The 18,864-nt window shown below is 38.5% G+C and overlaps 1 protein-coding gene across 3 annotated transcripts in view; it reads left to right on the forward strand.

Annotated features, from left to right (window-relative positions):
- Positions 1-18,864, forward strand: part of Eea1 (early endosome antigen 1) — a 103,112-nt gene that overhangs the window by 30,989 nt on the left and 53,259 nt on the right. For 2 of the 3 annotated variants that reach the window (XM_029482448.1, XM_029482447.1), the window contains exons 2-5: positions 1,702-1,794; positions 16,772-16,899; positions 17,467-17,521; positions 17,612-17,677. Coding sequence is in view for 2 of the 3 variants with exons in the window: in XM_029482447.1 (XP_029338307.1) it covers positions 1,702-1,794; positions 16,772-16,899; positions 17,467-17,521; positions 17,612-17,677 (342 nt within the window). In the remaining variant the exon portion in view is untranslated. Of the gene's footprint in view, positions 1-1,701; positions 1,795-5,944; positions 6,071-16,771; positions 16,900-17,466; positions 17,522-17,611; positions 17,678-18,864 lie in introns of all 3 variants that reach the window. The other variant, XM_021174057.2, reaches the window with a different exon arrangement.

Below are 18,864 nucleotides of genomic sequence, written 5' to 3' on the forward strand. Positions count from 1 at the left end.
AAGTTCGGCGGAGTCCCGGAGCCAAGATGGCGCTCCCTGCAGGGCAGGTCACTGTCCTCCGACTGGGAGGGTGACGGATGTCTGCGGCCCCTAAAGGGTGCTGCCTCAGCAGCTCTGTGGCTCCCGCCTGTCCCAGAAGCCGTCTGCTCCCGTGGTCCCCACTCTGACCTGTACAGCAGTATAAATATTCTTAAATATAAAAGTAAGTATGATTAGAATTGTGAGAAACAATAGCAAAAACAAAAGTTGAGAAAAGCTAAAACCTAAAACCCTTGCAATTGTGTCTTGCTATAGTAATCATTATTTGGATTTTGAAATATTTTTAACATTGTTATGTAGATCTTATATAATTATAATGCATATCAATAAGCATATTTATAAAATAAGAATATATATTTATATATATGTACACACATACACACACATGCACACTCATGGAGAGGGAATCTGAAAATGTAACTGAGGCTGACCTGTAAGTTGCAGTAATCCTGCCTCAGCCTCTTGTGTGCTGTGATTTTAGTTATGTGCCACCATACCTGCTATCTTATGCTATCTCATTTAATTTTCAGGTTGACAGGAGTTCACTTCTGATTTGGTATTTAGGTCAAATATATACTGGTCATGTACAATAGACAAGAAAGGAAATAAAAAGAAATGTGGACTATTTGGTTTGTCTTATTTTAAGTATAATATTTTTATTTTTGTGTGTTGAAGCAAACATGTAGTTAATCTTGGGTACTTGTACATTTCCATAGAGGTTTCTAAGAAAGAAGCAATATTAATCAGTGATTCAGAGCCTCATGGTTCCAATTAAAACCTTTCCCTCTATTTATTAGTCATCTGACGTTGGCAGGATTCTTAGCCTCTGTGCCTTCTTTTAGGCTTGGGTAAAGTGGGAAGCATGTATATATATATATATATATATATATATATATATATATATATATATATATATATGCAATTATCAAGTAGGTCTTGTGCTTTGAATCTTGTTTTAAAGTGTTTTACTAGATTTTAAATCTATTTACAAGTAGGTATTAATAGATAACAATGTTAGAGGGTAAATGCTGCTGGAATTATGAAGTGTGTGCTTTGTGGTATCATAGCACGTGTCAGAGGCATCTACCTTTGGCCTGAATAGTAGATGAATATAGTGGGTGACTAGATGATGTGGGTCACATTTTCCTCCACTCCTGTACTTTCCAGTTCATGCAGGAAACAACAATGTAAGAGCAATCAGAAGATCAGCATTTTAGTTCTGCATCTGTTTTGCTTTTTATGTTTCTTTATTTCCTTGGTTTTTTGTTGTTGTTGTTGTTATTTTGGTGGTGGCTGTTAACATTATGTCATAAACAAGTCATTTAGCTGCTTTAAATGTTTTCTCTATAGGGACAAAATGTTTTACCTGTCTCAGAGATACCATTGTGATTAAATATGTTTCATGAAAGTGGATTAAAGGTTATAAAGTATTATTATATTTATAAGCTTTATTTAAAAAGAATAAGAATTGAAAATGCTTATAGTGATCCTAATAAGTACAGAATGATTGTCAGTATCCCGTAAGGGTCACTGTTGGTACTACTGGCTATTGTGAAGACACTTTTCTTGTGTAACATTGTTTATGTTGTTGTACAGCTTATGAATATATTAACACATTATGTTAATATATTAACTTTGATTTTTCTTTCCTCTCTGTTTCAGACTCCTGGGCGAGTTGGCTCTCAAGGTTCTGATTTAGATTCGTCAGCAACTCCTATAAATACGGTGGATGTCAATAATGAAAGTTCTTCAGAGGTATGAAAATTTAATAGAGAATAAAATTCACTGTGGTTTAATGGAAATTAGCAAATATAGTAATGTTTGGAAACATTATGCTCATAGGGAAAATGTGATTTTTGAGTTATCTTTATAAAAGCATATTAAATATGTTTCATGAAAGTGGATTAAAGGTTATAAAGTATTATATTTATAAGCTTTATTTAAAAAGAATAAGAATTGAAAATGCTTTTAGTGATCCTTATATGTACAGAGTGATCGTCAGTATCCTGATGTTTGGTTGTAAGATTGAAAATTAATACTACCAGTTTGTCTTTTTTGTCATCATCTCAATTTAATGAAGAATATATTAATCTTTTGTGTATGAATGTACTGTTATAAACTGTTAATTACTATTATATTATTTTTCTGGCATTTTCTGATTTTACTTTGGACTTGTTAAATAGTAGAAATGTAAATAAGCTTAAAATTTCAATTACAAAGCCTTTTAAATTATATTACTACACTTATTTTTAAGAAGTATTTGTTCATTATAGAAACAGAAGACATAAAGAAAACCTGTGTCTATGTCACTCAGTGGTAAACCCTAACTAAATGTTAGGGTAATCTTCTAAGTCTAGGCACATAGCAGTAGCCTGCTGTCCACAGTTGTACTAAATATAACAACAGTGCATATGCTGCCTCGCTGTCTGCTCCCTCCTCTCTCCCTCCTCTTCCCCTCAAATGGATCTTGCCATTGCTGAGTGCTTTTTCTCCATGCATTGACATGTTGATATGACTTTTCTCTTGTGTTCTGTAATAAATTACATGCACTTAAAACAATATTGTTATACCTTTGTATTCTTAGGGCAAATTCACTTGATAATGATGTGTTGTTACCACTATTTTAATGAATTGCTAGGTTTTACTTGTTAATTTTTTTGAGGATGTTTACCTATGTTCACAATACTGATTCATTTTTGTTGGAGACAAATCTTACTTTCTGCCCCTGGCTGGCCTTGTATTTGCTATGTAAGCAGTCAAAACACAAAACATTCTCAGAATGTACCAGGGTAGATATGCGTGTTACTGAGAGAAATCAGCAGGAAAGAGCGAGTAGCACAACTTCATGTAGCTGTAGTTGTAGGTATTTGTGGTGGTTTGAGTATGCTTGGCCCATGGGAGGTACCACTAGTAGGAGGTGTGGCTTTGTGGTAGGTGTGGCTTTGTTGGGGAAAGTGTGTCACTGGCGGGGTGGGCTTTGAGGTCCTATGCTTAAGCTTTGCCCTTTGTGGAAGAGTTTCTTCCCGGTTCTTTTGGATCAAGATCTAGAATTCTCAGCTTCTTTCCCAGCCCCATGTCTGCCTGGACAGTCCCATACTTCCCACCATGATGATAATGGACTGGATCTCTGAACCTGTAAGCCAGCCCTAATTAGATGTTGGTCATTATAAAAGTTGCCTTAGTCATGGTGTCTCTTCACAGCAATGCAACCCTAAGACAGTACTTATCACCGAAGACTTTTTTCCAGTGGAAAGGATGTTGATGGCATAGCTTAGAATTGAAGAGGGTGAAGAAAGGAGCCAAGGCAGTTTCTGAGGCAAGTGATATAGAACACTGGAAATGTTTGAGCTAAGAGCATGTCTGGCATGGTGACAACAAGCTAGGAGGCTAGTGAGTTCTAGAAGGATGAGCTGAGTTCTGTCACCAGAGTGTTAAATGAAATGGTTATGACATGTGCTTGTAATGCCAACATTAGGGAGGTAGAGAGAGACCCCTGGAATATGCTAAACAGACAGCATTGTCTGAGTCTGCATGGTGTGGTCTAGGTTGGTGAGAGACCTTGTCTCAAACAAACAAAACAAAACATGACATGCACTTAAACATATATGTATGTGGACCACCCACACATGTATCACACATGCACCCTTCCACTTATATTTATGCCCCCTTTCTTTCACACATGTTCTCTCTCTCTCTCTCTCTCTCTCTCTCTCTCTCTCTCTCNCNCACACACACACACACACACACACACACACACACACACACAGCAGGAGTAAATAAATAACTAGGAAGTGTTCATAAATGCCTCCTTTGTACTGGGCATTTTGTGTGTTTTACACGTTGTGTTAGCTTTTCAGCACCTGAAACTAACAAAAGAGGGATGTCTTAGTGTTGTATTGCCTTTAATTGGGGCTTCCTTCATTAACATCATGGCAGGGAGCATGATGGCATACAGGAAATGTGGTAGCTAAGCATTCTCTATCCAGATCCACAGGCAGCAATAAGTGAGAAACACTGGCCTGGCTTTGGCCTTTGAAACCTCAAAGCCCACCCCTAATGACATACTTCCTTCAACAAGGCTAAAGGCCATACCTCCTCATTTCTCTCAAGTGCTGCTATTCCCTGATGACCAAATATATGAGCCTATGGGAGCCATTATTGTTCAAACCACTACAAAGAAGAAGGGTTTATTTTACTTATATTTTAGTGGTCTCACTCCATGATTGTCTAGCTCCTTTATTGGGGCTTGTGTAAGGTATAACATTGTGTCACGGAGGGCGTTACTCAGGAAAGCCAATTACTGCATGGCATTTAGAATAAGAGACAGAGACAGAGAAACAGGAAGGTACCAAGGACAAGACATACCCTTCTCAGTCTTGCCCGCTGTAACCTACTACGACTTTGATCAGGTCCCAGGGATCCAAGTCTACATTTGTTTTTTAAAAAAACCTAAGTTCTAAACCTTAGTTCCTAGGGTTGTGTTTTCTCTACTTTGTTCATCATATTCCCAGCTCCTGTATGTTCTTATCCTTTCACTGTCCTTATCTGACATGATCTCAAGCCACACATCAGTTCAATAGCCCACTTTTTAAAATGTAGACATTTTTAGACAATTCTTTTGTCTTAGTTACTTTCCTAGTGTTGTGAAAATTACCATGATCAAGGCAATTCTTAGAACAGTTTGAGTTTCCATTATTATGACAGTGGCCATGGCAGCATCGGGCAGGCACTGAAACAGTAGCTGAGAGCTGCAATCTGATCCATAGGCAAAGACATAGTGACTGGGCCTGCCATGGGCTTTTGAAATCTCCCAGCCCACCACCAATGACACACTTCATCCAACAAGGCCACACCTCTTAATCATTCTAATCCTTCTCAAATAGTGCCATTCCCTGATGGCTAAGCATTCAAATCTATGAGCCTATGGTGGCCAGAGGATCAGAAAGAAGCATCAGGTATTGGGGATTACAGATATGGGAAGAGTGATCTTCACTGAGTGGAACATAGTAAAGGCTAAAGATTACTTTTATTAAGACTGTTTTTTGTTGAGAACATAATATCACGTAAAGGTTACCTGTCTTACCTGTCAGACATTTTTTTGATCTAAAATAAAATCTAACTTGCCAATACTGGATTTCAGATAACTATGGACAAAGTACCATAAATAAAAAATAGTTTAAAGTACATAAAAAGAGTATTTGAGCCAAAGCGGCTACCATACGAACAAATAAACCAAAGAAAGTTTATTATGTGAAGATGGGGACTAATTTTTAAAGTTCTGCAACAGTTATACCTGTTGGAGATTGGTTCTAATGCTTTAATTCAATCAGGAACCTGTGTGCCCAAACAGTAAAGGTCCTTGTCCTCAGTTGGTTTTTGATTGATCAATAAAGATGCCAGTGGCTGGGCATAGGGCAGGGCAAGGACGCAGAGAGGAAAGGGAATGGGAGAGAACCACCATGACTTGGGGTAGAAGTGTGGGACACTGGAGGGGCAGGAAATAAAGCTAGCCAGCCATGTCAGACTTCAGGTAAGCGGCCACTGACCACTTTCCAGATTGGGCCAGGGATAGCAGGGGAGGTTTAGGAGTGCCTAGCTTTTGAGGTAGCCAAGACACTTGAAAAACAAAAACAAAAACAAAAACAAAAAAACAAAAAGCTAATGTATGTGTCTTTCATTGGCGGATCCAAAGATAGCTCCTGGGCAGGGGTACATGTGCAATCTGCCGGGAGCCGAAGAGGTATAGCAAAAATTCACCACTACATATACCTTTCACCGTTTCCAGATATACCTTGAAATTTCCCTGACCCATACCAAAAGGAGATTGGTTAATTTCTTCCTATAAATGTTTGTATGCTCATGTTTCATTTTATTAAAACAAAAACTAAAAGTTGTTATTTCACAGGGTTTCATCTGCCCATTGTGTATGAAAAACTGTGTATCTGCTATTGACTTGTCGGAACATTACCAGGAAGTTCACACTGAGCAGGAGACACGAGGACAGGAGCTTGTTAGTGACTCCAGTGTGACTGTGGGTCCTCTATATTTTGTTTTGGAAGCTTGGTTATGGGTCGCTCAGAATAGCTTTGTTTTCCCGTCTTGGTGTTGGCTCCCTTCTATGCTGTCAGGGGTATGGATTGCTTTAATTATGCATGCTTAAAGGAAAGAATCAATAAAGAAAAAGGCTCTTGGGTAGTCTGCTTGGTTTCTTCTAGTGTTTCCAGCTGTCTCTTTATGGATTTGTAAATACATATAAGTGCCTTAATATGTTTACATACACTTTGCCATGATATTTGAAATATAAAGTGTTATTTCAATATTTGTAGGATTATCTATTTATGCTTTATTAATGAATTATTAAAGCATTCAGGTGAAAATGATTCTTGCACAGAAGGGTTTTGTATGTTAACAGTGTTAGAGCCTGACTCTCAGACTGTTTCCATCTTTGCTGTAGCTCTCCAGATCCACTGGAGGTGGTGAATGCACATCAGCACCCATGTGGACTGTGCAGCCTGTCTCTGGCAGTGCTTCTCAGCCTTCCCAGGGCTGCCACTCTTTAACACAGCTCCTCATGTTGTGGTGACCCCACCCACCGAAGATTATTTCACTGCTACTTCATAACTACAATTCTACTAAGTTACGAATCTCAATGTAAATATCCGTGTTTTCTGATGGTCTTAGGCAATCCCTGTGAAAGGGTTGTTTGGCTCCAAGAGGGTTGTGACCCACAAGTTGGGAACTGTTGCTCTGCAGGGCATGCTGGTACATACCTAAGGCTGGGTGGGCAGAATATTAGGGCAAATGATTCTTAGGCTGGAAAGAATTTTCCCAATGATTTTGTAATGTGTTTCTTTTTAAAATTTGCTTTTATAAAAACAGGAAATCCTAACTTTTTAAATTTCTTTAAAAATACATAAAAGAATGAAACTTGGTGCTGTGAGATGCTAAAAGTATTGCTATTTTTCTATGATGCAGTCATACATAAGAAAATAGCCCAGCAAACTCACTTGATGTGTTTATGAAATACTTTACCTAGAGCAGATGTTTAAGTTATAAAGGAGGGAGAAGATGAAGCAGGCACACTGGGAAGTCTCTGTGATAGATGTTATCTGTGTAGAGGACAGATGGCCAATTCTGGTGGGGTAATCTAACAAGAACAGCTAGACTGTGCAGTAGTGTGACACTGGCTAAGCCAGTTGAAGCAGGGCAAGCAAAGATGGAGGCAAAAAGGTCTTAGAGATGTGTTTAGTATGTTTTTTTGTTGTCCAGTCAGTTTTTCTTCTTTGTATTTAAGTGACAGTGACAATCGTAGGCACTTGCCACATAAGAGTTTTCCTTACGACTAAAAGGACCCTTGGTTCCACAGGAGTACCTTAAGTTAGGGTAAGTCTTAGCTGCACTGGATCCAGGAAGGATTGCAGAGAACAACCCTTGAGCAAAGAATTTATTGCTTTTAACCTTAAATAAGTCTATTTTTACCACATTTTTGCTAGTGAATATTTCTCTGCAGTTTTATCTGTCTAGCAACCTTGGTTCCTTGAGTGTAAATTAGAAAAAAATAGTCTCTTGTATTTAGATTTAATATCAAACTCTGTGAGCTAACAGGTTCATTTTTGGTTCATTCATGGGCAATTAGTAGATGCTAATTATATTTTAAAGTGGGTATGTAGTTTTAATAACCTTTTTATTACTTTATTTCTATCTATATATCATATTAATGACATTTGAAATATAAAACAAGGTAAAAAAGTAGGTTACTAGAATTAAGAGCAGAAGATAGTTGTGGACTTAGGCTTATGCTGTTAGTCATCATGCAGAGATTTAATGCGAGTTAAGAAAGTGGGCAAATATATTTACAAAGATTTATTTTTCTTGCAGCTATGCCTTAAATTTTATTTAAATATTCAAGATAAAATCACAGGGAGAATTCATGAATTTGGAGTATTGCTGCTAAGGATTTCTCTTAGGAACGAATCAGTTTGTTTCCGAGGGACTGGCCTGGAACAGAAGTTGTAGGTGAATGATGGCGTGCTTCAGGTCGTCACTACTCTTCTGGGACTCACGGTAGTGAGCATCACAGCTCGTAAATAGTCAAACATCTGTGGTTCACGCATGTAATCCTAGCATTCAGGATGCTGACTGTGAGTTTAATGCCAGCCTGAGCTACAGTGTGAGAATTTGCCTCAACAATAACACAAAGCAACAACAACAACAAAACTGAAGTTGTAAAGGGTAAATAATGTAATTGGAATTTAAGTTTTCAAGGAACACTATAATTTTCTTACTAGCTAACAGTGGAAGTTATGATACAAATAAGAAATGACAGGCTAAATATTATTGTTATTTATGTGCTATTATACCTCAGACATGTAAGCCAGTGTCATATAACAGTTATTGGACAGGCTATAAGCATGCTAACTTAATCATAAAGTAGATCCAGTGTGAAATATGGTGGTAGACAGTAGATAGTTTTGAAGAAAGAGTAATCCCAGCTACATTATCATAAAAGGTTCTTTTAGAGTTCAAAACTAAAAACCTAAATGCATTTGGAGCCTAACTGCATTATTCATTTTCATTCTTATTCTGTCTTCTCTGTCTTTCTGTGTGTCTGTGTGTGATGCCAGGGATTGAACCGAGTGTTCTGCATATGCTAGATGAGTGTTCCTCACCCATGCCATCTGGCTACTAATAGTGTTAACTCAGTGTCCAGAGAGAGGATACTTGCACTACCACTTTAACTTTTTGTTCATTTCAGTAGTTTCACAGGATCACGGCTTTATTCACCTGCTGAGCCCCCGCCCTTCACTAGAGTACACTAAAAGCCCTGCTTCCTCCACTAGTGTGCTTCTCTCCATAGCCCTTTCTATGTCTTTGTCAGTGCTTCTGCATTTCCTCAGAGGGTCTGTCTTTTATTTCTGTCAGGGAACACTCATTCACTTTTAAGAACCTGATCCAAAAATCTCATGTGAGCAATATTTTTTTTTTTTAAACAAAATCTTAATTGTTAAATTTTACCAATGAGGACTCAGGAGCCAAATGCTGGGATAAAAGCTAGCTGTATGGTTCAAAGAGGCAGAGAAGGCACCCAGCTGACCTCCCTCCTCAGCCCACATCCCAGCAGCAATGCCCCTCTCTCACACAGGCTCAGAAAACCTACTCCAAACTGAATGTCCCTCCCTTCAATTTCCTGTACGCCTCTCTGTCCGTCCTCCTGACTCCTTACTCGCTCTTTCTTTTTCTTAATAATCCAGTGTTCACTCCTGTGAACTGATTGCTTTTTCCTCCTCTTGACCTATGGTTGATTTTATTTAATCCTGTTTTCAATATTCAAGCAGAAAGCTCTTGGATTAAAGGTGTGTGCTAAGGCTTAGCCGCATCACAACTAGAAACAGTTTTTTTCCAGTAAACAACACAATCTCAGGGTTCAACACAATATTTACATGAATATATTAATACATACTGGATGAAGCTTCAATAAGATAGAGATGAGATACACATGTTTTATATATATATATATATATATATATATATATATATATATATATAATTATGTGTGATGAATTGATAATGCTTCTGTTATCATAGGTCTTTCTATGAATCTACTCTATAGAATTATCTGGTAGTATTTGTCTTTCTATCAGTGAGCTTTGGTTTTGCCATGTTTTACATAATATATATATATATATATATATATATATATATATATATATATACATACACACACATACACACAGACAGAAATGACAAGGTCTTGTAACCTAAACTGGGTTTGAACTCAAATTTTCCTTTGTCTGCCTCTCACGTGCTGGGATAATAGGTATATGCTATAATATAGGTATATGCTATAATAGGTATATGCTATTGTATTTGACTAGGTGTGTGATGGTTTATATATCCTTGGACCAGGGAGTGGCACCATCTGAAGGTGTGGCCTTGTTGGAATAGGTGTGACATGGTTGGAATGGGTGTGTCACTGTGGGTGTGGGTATAAGATCCTCACCCTAGTTGCCTGGAAGTCAGTCTTCCACTAGCAGCCTTTGGATGAAGACATAGAACTCTCAGCTCCTCCTGTGCCATGCCTGCCTGGATACTGCCATGCTCTCACCTTGGTGATAATGGACTGAACCTCTGAACCTGTAAGCCAGCCCCAATTAAATGTTGATTTTTATAAGAGTTGCCTTGGTCATGGTGTCTGTTCACAGCAGTAAAACCCTAACTAAGACAAGGTGATACATTGTTTTACATCAATACCCAAGAAAAAGAGAAGTTTTAAAAAATATTTTTAGTTTTCACATGTTCAGAGATTATTATTTTATTCATTCTGCTTTTGTAAGCTTTTATTATTTGAAAGCTATTAATGGACTACTGTTCAACCAATTTCTTTATTGTTAACCTTATAATTTAATTATTATAAGTGTGTGTGAGTGTGTCTATCTATCTATCTATCTATCTATCTATCTATCTATCTATCTATCTATCTATCTATCTATCATGAATGAACCACATTGTCCATAGGGGCATAGAGGTAAAAAGATATATTGTTAGAGTCAAAGAACTTGACAAGTTAATGGTGTTGTTGGAGGACATAAAAGTATATGTAAAGGCAGAGAGGGCATTTGTGCTCAGGGATATAGGAGTGCTACTATTGTTGAAGTATGTGGGATAGATTTAGAGGGGTTTGGACATCAGATTTTATGAGTCATTAGCAGAATGGCCATGGAGAGCTTGTGGGTCATGCGGATAATAAAGATTGGTGAAGAGTATTGAAGAGTCTGTTTTAGGAAGACACTTCTGGATGCAGCTGTGTGGAACATCCATTGGTCAGAAGAAAGTAGGCTAGGTATAGGTACACTGTTGGAATATTACTACATTTGTCAGTACAATAGATAGTAACCGAACAAGAGACGCTGCAGAGAGGGTGGGAGGAAAACATAGAAGGGAAGAATGCTTAGGCGTGCTGTCTTAATGACCAATGAGGTAGAAGGGCTGTTCATCATTCTTAAGTTTATAGTTCATGTTGAAAGGTGAAAGTTAATGAAAATAACTTTGGAAAACAAGTCAAGGCTTGGGTTTACTGTTTGTGAAATGCCTGTGGAATGTAGGTAGGGATATATGTTCTGGCACATATGTATCCATAACTGCCCTGCATAGTATGTACATGTAAGAGGTGGCTGAAACCATTTGCATTATTATATACCAGGGAACAAATGTCAAGGAGAGCATACTGGGACAGCTGCATGTCTGCCTCACTGCTTGGGTGCCAGAGTGCTGCCAGCAGCTACTGGGGAAGGAGAACACTCTGTAATAGGAGCCCCAGCCTGTGAGATCTGGGGTGGATGCTGTGATTCTCAGATTCCTGTGTACCAGAACACTGCTGTGGACTGCAGGGAGTTGAGAATGGTGTTCCTATGTGCCATGTTGGAAGGGGATGACTAAGCCTGGGATTGGGAGGCATCCAGTTTGGTTCCAAGTAAAGGAGATGCTCATTGCTTGTACAAACTGCATTGTTTTTATGGTGGATGTGAATGCATGTGTTTCACTCAGGGTAAATCAGGGGTTAAATACCTTTTGCAGTCCTGGGTTTTTTGTTATTCCAGATGAATTTGAGAATTGCTCTTTCTATCTCTGTGAAGAATTGAGTTAGAATTTTGATGGGGATTGCATTGAACCTATAGATTGCTTTTGGTAGGATGGCCATTTTTTACTATGTTAATCCTGGTGATCCATGAGCATGGGAGCTCTTTCCATCTTTGGAGGTCTTCTTTGAGTTCTTTCTTCAGAGACTTGAGGTTCTTGTCATACAGATCTTTCACTTGCTTAGTTAGAATCACACCAAACTATTTGATATTTGTGACTATTGTGAAGGGAGTTGTTTCCCTAATTTTTTTCTCAGCCCATTTACCCTTCGAGTAGAAGAAGTCTACTGATTTGTTAGAGTTAATTTTATATCCAGCCACTTTGCTGAAGTTATTTATCAGCTGTAGGAGTTCTCTGGTAGAATTTTTTGGGTTGCTTATGTATATTATTATATTATCTACAAATAGTGATATCTTGACTTCCTTCTTCTCAATTTGTATCCCTTTGATCTCTTTTTGTTGTCTAATTGCTATGGCTAGGACTTTGAGTACTCTATTGAATAGGTAGGAAGAGAGTGGGCAGCCTTGTCTAGTCCTTGATTTTAGTGGGATTGCTTCAAGTTTCTCTCCATTGAGTTTGATGTTGGCTACTGGCTTGCTGTATATTGCTTTTATTATGTTTAGGTATGACCTTGAATTCCTGATCTTTCTGATACTTTTAATATGAAGGGCTGTTGTATTTTGTCAAAGGCTTTTTCAGCATCTAATGAGATAATCATGTGGGATTTTTTTCTTTGAGTTTATTTAGTGGATTCCATTGATGGATTTTCACATGTTGAACCATCCCTGCATCCCTGGGATGAAGCCTACTTGATCATGGTGTATGATGGTTTTGATGTGTTTTTGGACTTGGTTTTCAAAATTTTTATTTAATATTTTTGCATCAATATTCATAAGGAAAATTGGTTTGAAGTTCTCTTACTATTCTCAACAGTAAACGAACTTGTGGGAGAATCTCACCGATATCAAGCTGTACTACAGAGAAATAGTGATATAAAGTGCATGGCATTGGTACAGAGACAGGCAGGTAGATCAGTGGAATAGAATTGAAGACCCAGAAATAAACCCTCACACCTCGAACACATCAGCACAGGGGAAGATTTCCTGAACAGAACATCAGTGGCCCATGCTCTAAGATCAACTATTGACAAATGGGATTTCATGAAATTGCAAAGCTTCTGTAAGGCAAAAGACGCTGTCAATAGAACAAAACGGCAACCAACAGATTGGGAAAAGATCTTTACCAATCCTACATCCAATAGAGGGCTAATATCCAATATATACAACAAACTCAAGAAGTTAGAGTCCAGAGAATCAAATGACCCTATTAAAAATGCAGTACAGAGCTAAAAAAAGAATTTTCAACTGAGGAATATCGAATGGCCAAGAAGCACCTAAAGAAATGTTCTACATCCTTAGTCATCAGGGAAATGCAAATCAAACTGACCCTGAGATTCCACCTCACACCAGTCAGAATGGCCACACGGGTCAGAATAGCTAAGATCAAAAACTCAGGTGACAGCAGATGCTGGCAAGGATGTGGAGAAAGAGAAACACTCCTCCATTGCTGGTGGGATTGCAGGCTGGTACAACCACTCTGGAAATCAGTTTGGCAGATCCTCAGAAAATTAGACATAGTACTACCTGAGGACCCAGCTATACCACTCCTGGGCATATACCCAAAAGATGCTCCAACATGTAATAAGGACACATGCTCCACTATGTTCATAGCAGGTAACCCAGACACAAAAGAACACACATGGTACTCACTGATAAAGTGGATAGTAGCTTAAAAAGCCCAGAATACCCACAGTACAACCGACAAACCCAGGAACTTAAGAAGAAGGAAGACCAAAGTGTGGATGCTTCAATCCTACATAGAAGGAGAACAAAATAATCACAGGAGGTAAAGGGAGGGAAGGATCTGGGAGGGAGAGAAGGAGGGAAAAAATTGGGGCAAGATCAAGTATTGGAAGGGAGAGAAGTACAGAGGGTCAGGAAATCAAAATAGAAATATGAAGCAGTGGGTTTGGGGAACTGGGGGTAGCCACTAGAAAGTCCCAGATGCCAGGGAAATGAGACTCCCCCAGGTCCCAACAGGGATGACATTAGCTGAAATACCCAACAAAGGAGAGGTACAACCTGTAGAGGCCACCTCCAGTAGATAGGCACGGCCCCTAGTTGAGGGATGGGGCTGCCCAACCATCTCAAAATTTTAAACCCAGAAATGTTCCTGTCCAAAGGAAAGACAGGGACAGAAAATGGAACATAGACTGCACAAAAGGCCATCCAGAGACTGCCTTACCTAGGGAACCATTCCATTCACAGACATCAAGCCCCCACACTATTGCTGATGCCAAGAAGTTCTTGCTGACAGGAGCCTGGTATGGCTGTCTCCTGAGGTTCTACTAGCACCTGACCAATACAGATACAGATACTCACAGACAGCCATTGTACTGACCCAGGGGACTGCAATGGATGAGCTAGGGGAAGAACTGAAGGAGTTGAAGGGGATTGCAACCCCATAGTAAGAATGATTTCAACTAACGGGACCACCCAGAGCTCCCAGAGGCTAAACCAACAACCAAGGAGTACACATGGAGGGATCCATGCATGGTTCTAGATACATATGTAGCAGAGGATGGCCTTATCTGACATCAATGGGAGGAGAGACCCTTGGTCCTGTGAAGGCTTGATATCCCAGTGTAGGGGGATGGTAGAGTGGTGAAGCAGGAGTTGGGTAGTGGGTGGAAGAGCACCCTCATAGAGGCAAAGAGAACAGGGGGAGAGAAGATGGGATGGGGGGATTTATGGAGGGGTAACTGGGAAGGAGAATATCATTTGAAAGGTAAACAGATAAAATGAGTAATAAAAAAAAAAAAAAAACCTTTGCAGGAAGGGGTACCCAGGAAGGGAAGCTCATTGGCTAAATATTTGGGGCCTATCTGGGTATCTCATTAGCATGGAGCACTCCAGGTTTTTATGCTGTCTGATTGGTTGTCATGGTCCTTTCAGTGCGTTGTCCTGGGTACCTGTTCTTGGATAAGTAGAGCAGGCAGGGAGCTGGGTCTATTCCTGCTGTTCACTATTCTGAAGTTTCTGGGGTTTTGAACCTGTTTCGACCTTACCAGTTCTTCTGTCTGGTGGCACGGTCTTCTTCCTCCACAATTTAATTTTTGTTGTTGTTGTTGTCATTGTTGTTGTTGTTGCAATATGGCAAGGACATTTTCTTAAAAAAGAAAGTGATAGTTTTGATTAGATAGTGCGCAAGACACCAGTGCACTGCTTGAGTGAACATACTCATGGACAACACCAGTGCACTGCTTGAGTGAACATACTCATGGACAACACCAGTGCACTGCTTGAGTGAACATACTCATGGACAACAGTGATCTTTAGAGGGAATTGTCCTACTGTTTATAGAGTGAAGAAAAGATGGTATTCCTACATCCCTATGAAACAAACCTTAGTTTTCATAGTTTCAAAATCAGCACGTACTTATTTGTTGCTTGCAATGCAGATGTGCACTGAGATGTGCAGTTTTCACCTTTGTGTCTGAAATAGAGAAACAACCCAGAATTACCGTGCACGTGCTAAACTCAATTCAGATTTATTTCTTGCCACCAAATTAGCAGAATTATACACTTAAAAACTTCATGAAGTTTTCACTGATACTCTATCTTTGTTTCAACAAACTTAAATATTTTGTGTATAGGACATACCCCGGCAAAATCAATTGCATGGGGGATGTTCTTAAAGACTAGAGGGAAGTGTAGGTTGAGTTGGTGGGGGCTGGGAGTGTTTTCAGAGTTGACATGCTCTGGTAGTTTGTAAAGGTAAGGATTTAGTGTAAGGCATCCTTGGAGCTCTTGGTGAGGAGTGTTTGGATGTGCAAAGTGTGGGAAACTATTATTCATAGAAATGTTTTGTTTTGTTTTGAGACAGGTTTTCTTTTGTCTTGGAACTTATTCTTTAGATCAGGCTGGTTTCAAATTCAGAGATCCACCTGCCTCTGCCTCTTGAGTGCTGTGATTAAAGGCTGCCCGACTTCATAGAAACTTTGAATATAAAAATTTAAGAGACTAAAAGTGAGATTTCTTTTGTATATTAATTTTGCTGAAATAAAATGCAATACTTTGTATGCTACTTACAACTTATATACCTCTCAAACAAATAATTTTTAGAGGATCATCAGACCACTAACAAGGGAGTTCTTAGAGCCTTTGACTTGCTTTGACTTGCTAATACAGTTTGTGTTAGCTAGCCATACATTGGTCAGTTTACTGCCCTTTGGTTAACCATTGATTCCATTCCACAAAAGGATACTTTTCCATGTGTGTTATCGGTCTTCTCCTTTCTTTGTGGGCTGGGACTGTATTTTAAAACTTGTGTCTTTCACAGAGCTGTTGTTGTTGTTGTTATTATTATTATCATTAGATGACAATAGATACCTGATGAATAACCAGAGTGCTTACAACACTTGGCCAATAGAGCTCTGTGTGAGACTCTTACGGTCTTGATTTTTCCCTTTGGTGACAAAATCATTTCAACAGCTTACCTTTTTTTATATTCCTATGAATTAGATTAGAACAATTGTTACTTTAATGAGAATACACACACAGAGAAAAATTGTGGTGGAAAATGTTTTCAACTAATAATCTAGAATTGCTTGGTGTCATGGCACACGCCTTAAATTCCAGTACTCAGAAGGCAGAGGCAAGTAGAGCTCTGTGAGTTCAAGGCCATCCGGATTTACATAGTGAGTTTTTGGATATGCAAGGTTACATAGTGAGACCCTGTCTCACAAAAGAAAAAAAAAAACCCACAAACTAATGTCTCATTCATTTCTTTAGCCATTAATTTGGTGCAGCCTAAAAGATAGCTGTGTTTTCTTTATGTTTTATATACTTTAAGCAGAATTAATAGTGAAATAAATACCTTTGCTTGATAATAGAATTGTGGCTTATCATTATACATTACAGTTTATTTAATGGCAATTATGGTATGACTATGAAATTTGGCCATATTTCATAAATGCTAAGTGTTGTTCTTCAAAATTAAATAGTTTTTAAACTTTCTGGTTCCCCATTTTATAGGGTTTCATATGTCCCCAGTGTATGAAATCTCTTGGCTCTGCTGATGAGCTTTTCAAGCACTATCAGGCCGTTCATGATGCTGGTAATGACTCCGGTCATGGTGGAGAGGCCAGTCTTGCTTTGACACGGTACAGTATACTAGTTTGAAATGGGATATTGTCATGGAATGCACATGTGATATAATTGCTATGTCAACATTAATTACTTTCTGAAAATTGTAATGTTCTCATACTACTTAATTTAAGTCTGTCCTCAATTAGCATGGTCTTCCTCCCTAGCTTGTCAGCTTGGGAGTTTGAGCTTCTTGTGGGTTTGAGTCAGAAACAATCCAGTGTTATACAGGCAAGTGAATGAAGGGGAGAGTGACCAGGCAGGGGCAGATCATGCACATTTTACAGTACTGCTGGCAGCTTTGGATTTTACCCGAACTGTGTCAGGGAGCCATTCCTGAGTATTGTTGGTAACTTTGTTTCTGCTCTAGGCACTTGGTAATTAGCTTATTATTTGCTTGAGAATTGTTTGTGTTTGCAAACCATGTGCTTTTAAGACTGAAATTACTTTTCTAAAGGCTTTTATACAGAAAACATTCAGTGTTTTTAAAATAATTGAGAAAGCTATAACATTAAAAGTTTCTGATTATCATTTGCTAAGCTCATAAATTAAAAGACTTTTCCTCTCTCCTCATGCATCTTTAGAGATGACATAACACTACTCAGACAAGAGGTCCAAGACCTACAGGCCTCACTTAAGGTAAAAATAAACACGCTAATGATTGTTTATTTTTAGAGCTTCACATTAAAAACTGCTTTAAAATTTACTAATTAAAATCTTTCTTATCAGGAAGAAAAATGGTACTCAGAAGAATTAAAGAAAGAATTAGAAAAATATCAAGGGCTACAGCAGCAAGTAATTGCATTTTAAATTCTTAAAGCATGTTTATTAGTTGTTTATTTTTATTGCTGAAAATTAAGCATTATACTCTTTTATAAGGGGCTTGATATAAATCCTTTCCTAATTTATTTTTTGTGTAACAGCCTATTAAATAGTCTGTATAATTCTAATGAATTTGGGAGCATATATGGGAAGCAAAGATAAACTTCTTAAACATGTGTCATTAAGAATTTGCTATGTTAGGTATGATAGTGTGTGTGTAATCCCAGCACTTGGAAGGCAGAGGCCAGAAAATATGAGTTCAAAGACAGTCTAGGCTGCATAGCAAGACCTTGTCTCAAAAGGAGTGAAGGGGCTGAAGCGATGGCTCAATAATTAAGTGTGCTTGCTGCATTTGCTGAGGACCCAGGCTTGATCCCCTGCACCCACATCAGACAGCTCTCAGGTACAGGTAACTGCAGTTCCAGGAGATCCAGTGTCCTCTTCTGGCCTCCTGCACACATGTGCTTGTGCATACACACAATTAAAATTTAGACTACTATCTATCTATCTATCTGTCTGTCTGTCTGTCTGTCTGTCTATTGTCTATCATCTGTATCTATCATCTATCGTCTATCACCTCTATCTATCATCAATCTATCTATATCTGTTTGTTTATCATCTATCAATCAATCATCTATATACATTGCTTTAAAAGAGAATCAGTTATCAGTTTTTAAAACATCAAGCTTATGTTATTCTATTTTTCTGACAGTATACTTAAATGGCTTAAAAAACTGAGGCTCAACACAAATCATTGGCCTCTACTTTCTCATCTCATCTTACTGAAAACTCTTTAAGGGCAGTAACAATGGAATTGTCATTTCTTGTGATAACAAGGCCTTCTGGAAAATGTCCTTCAAGATCTGGGACTATACATGTGCCAGAGTGTCATATTTCATAAATACATTCTCAATAGTGTAAGTTATAACTTGTGTTTCTAGTAAATTCCTGTTTAGAAGCAAATGCATTTTAAATATTTTAAGCCATCAATATGGAAATCCTTTATTCTTTGACATGGACTTAACTCTTTAAAATATGTGAAAGAGTTATTAATTTTTTCCCGGTACCTGGATGACTTTAGCCCTAAAGGATATGGTAGTGGTAGTGGTTGTCTCCTCCCCTTCCCCTCCCCTTCCCCTTCCCCTTCCCCTTCCCCTTCC

Source organism: Mus caroli, chromosome 10 (genome assembly GCF_900094665.2).
Source record: "Mus caroli chromosome 10, CAROLI_EIJ_v1.1, whole genome shotgun sequence".
Lineage (NCBI taxonomy): Eukaryota > Metazoa > Chordata > Mammalia > Rodentia > Muridae > Mus > Mus caroli.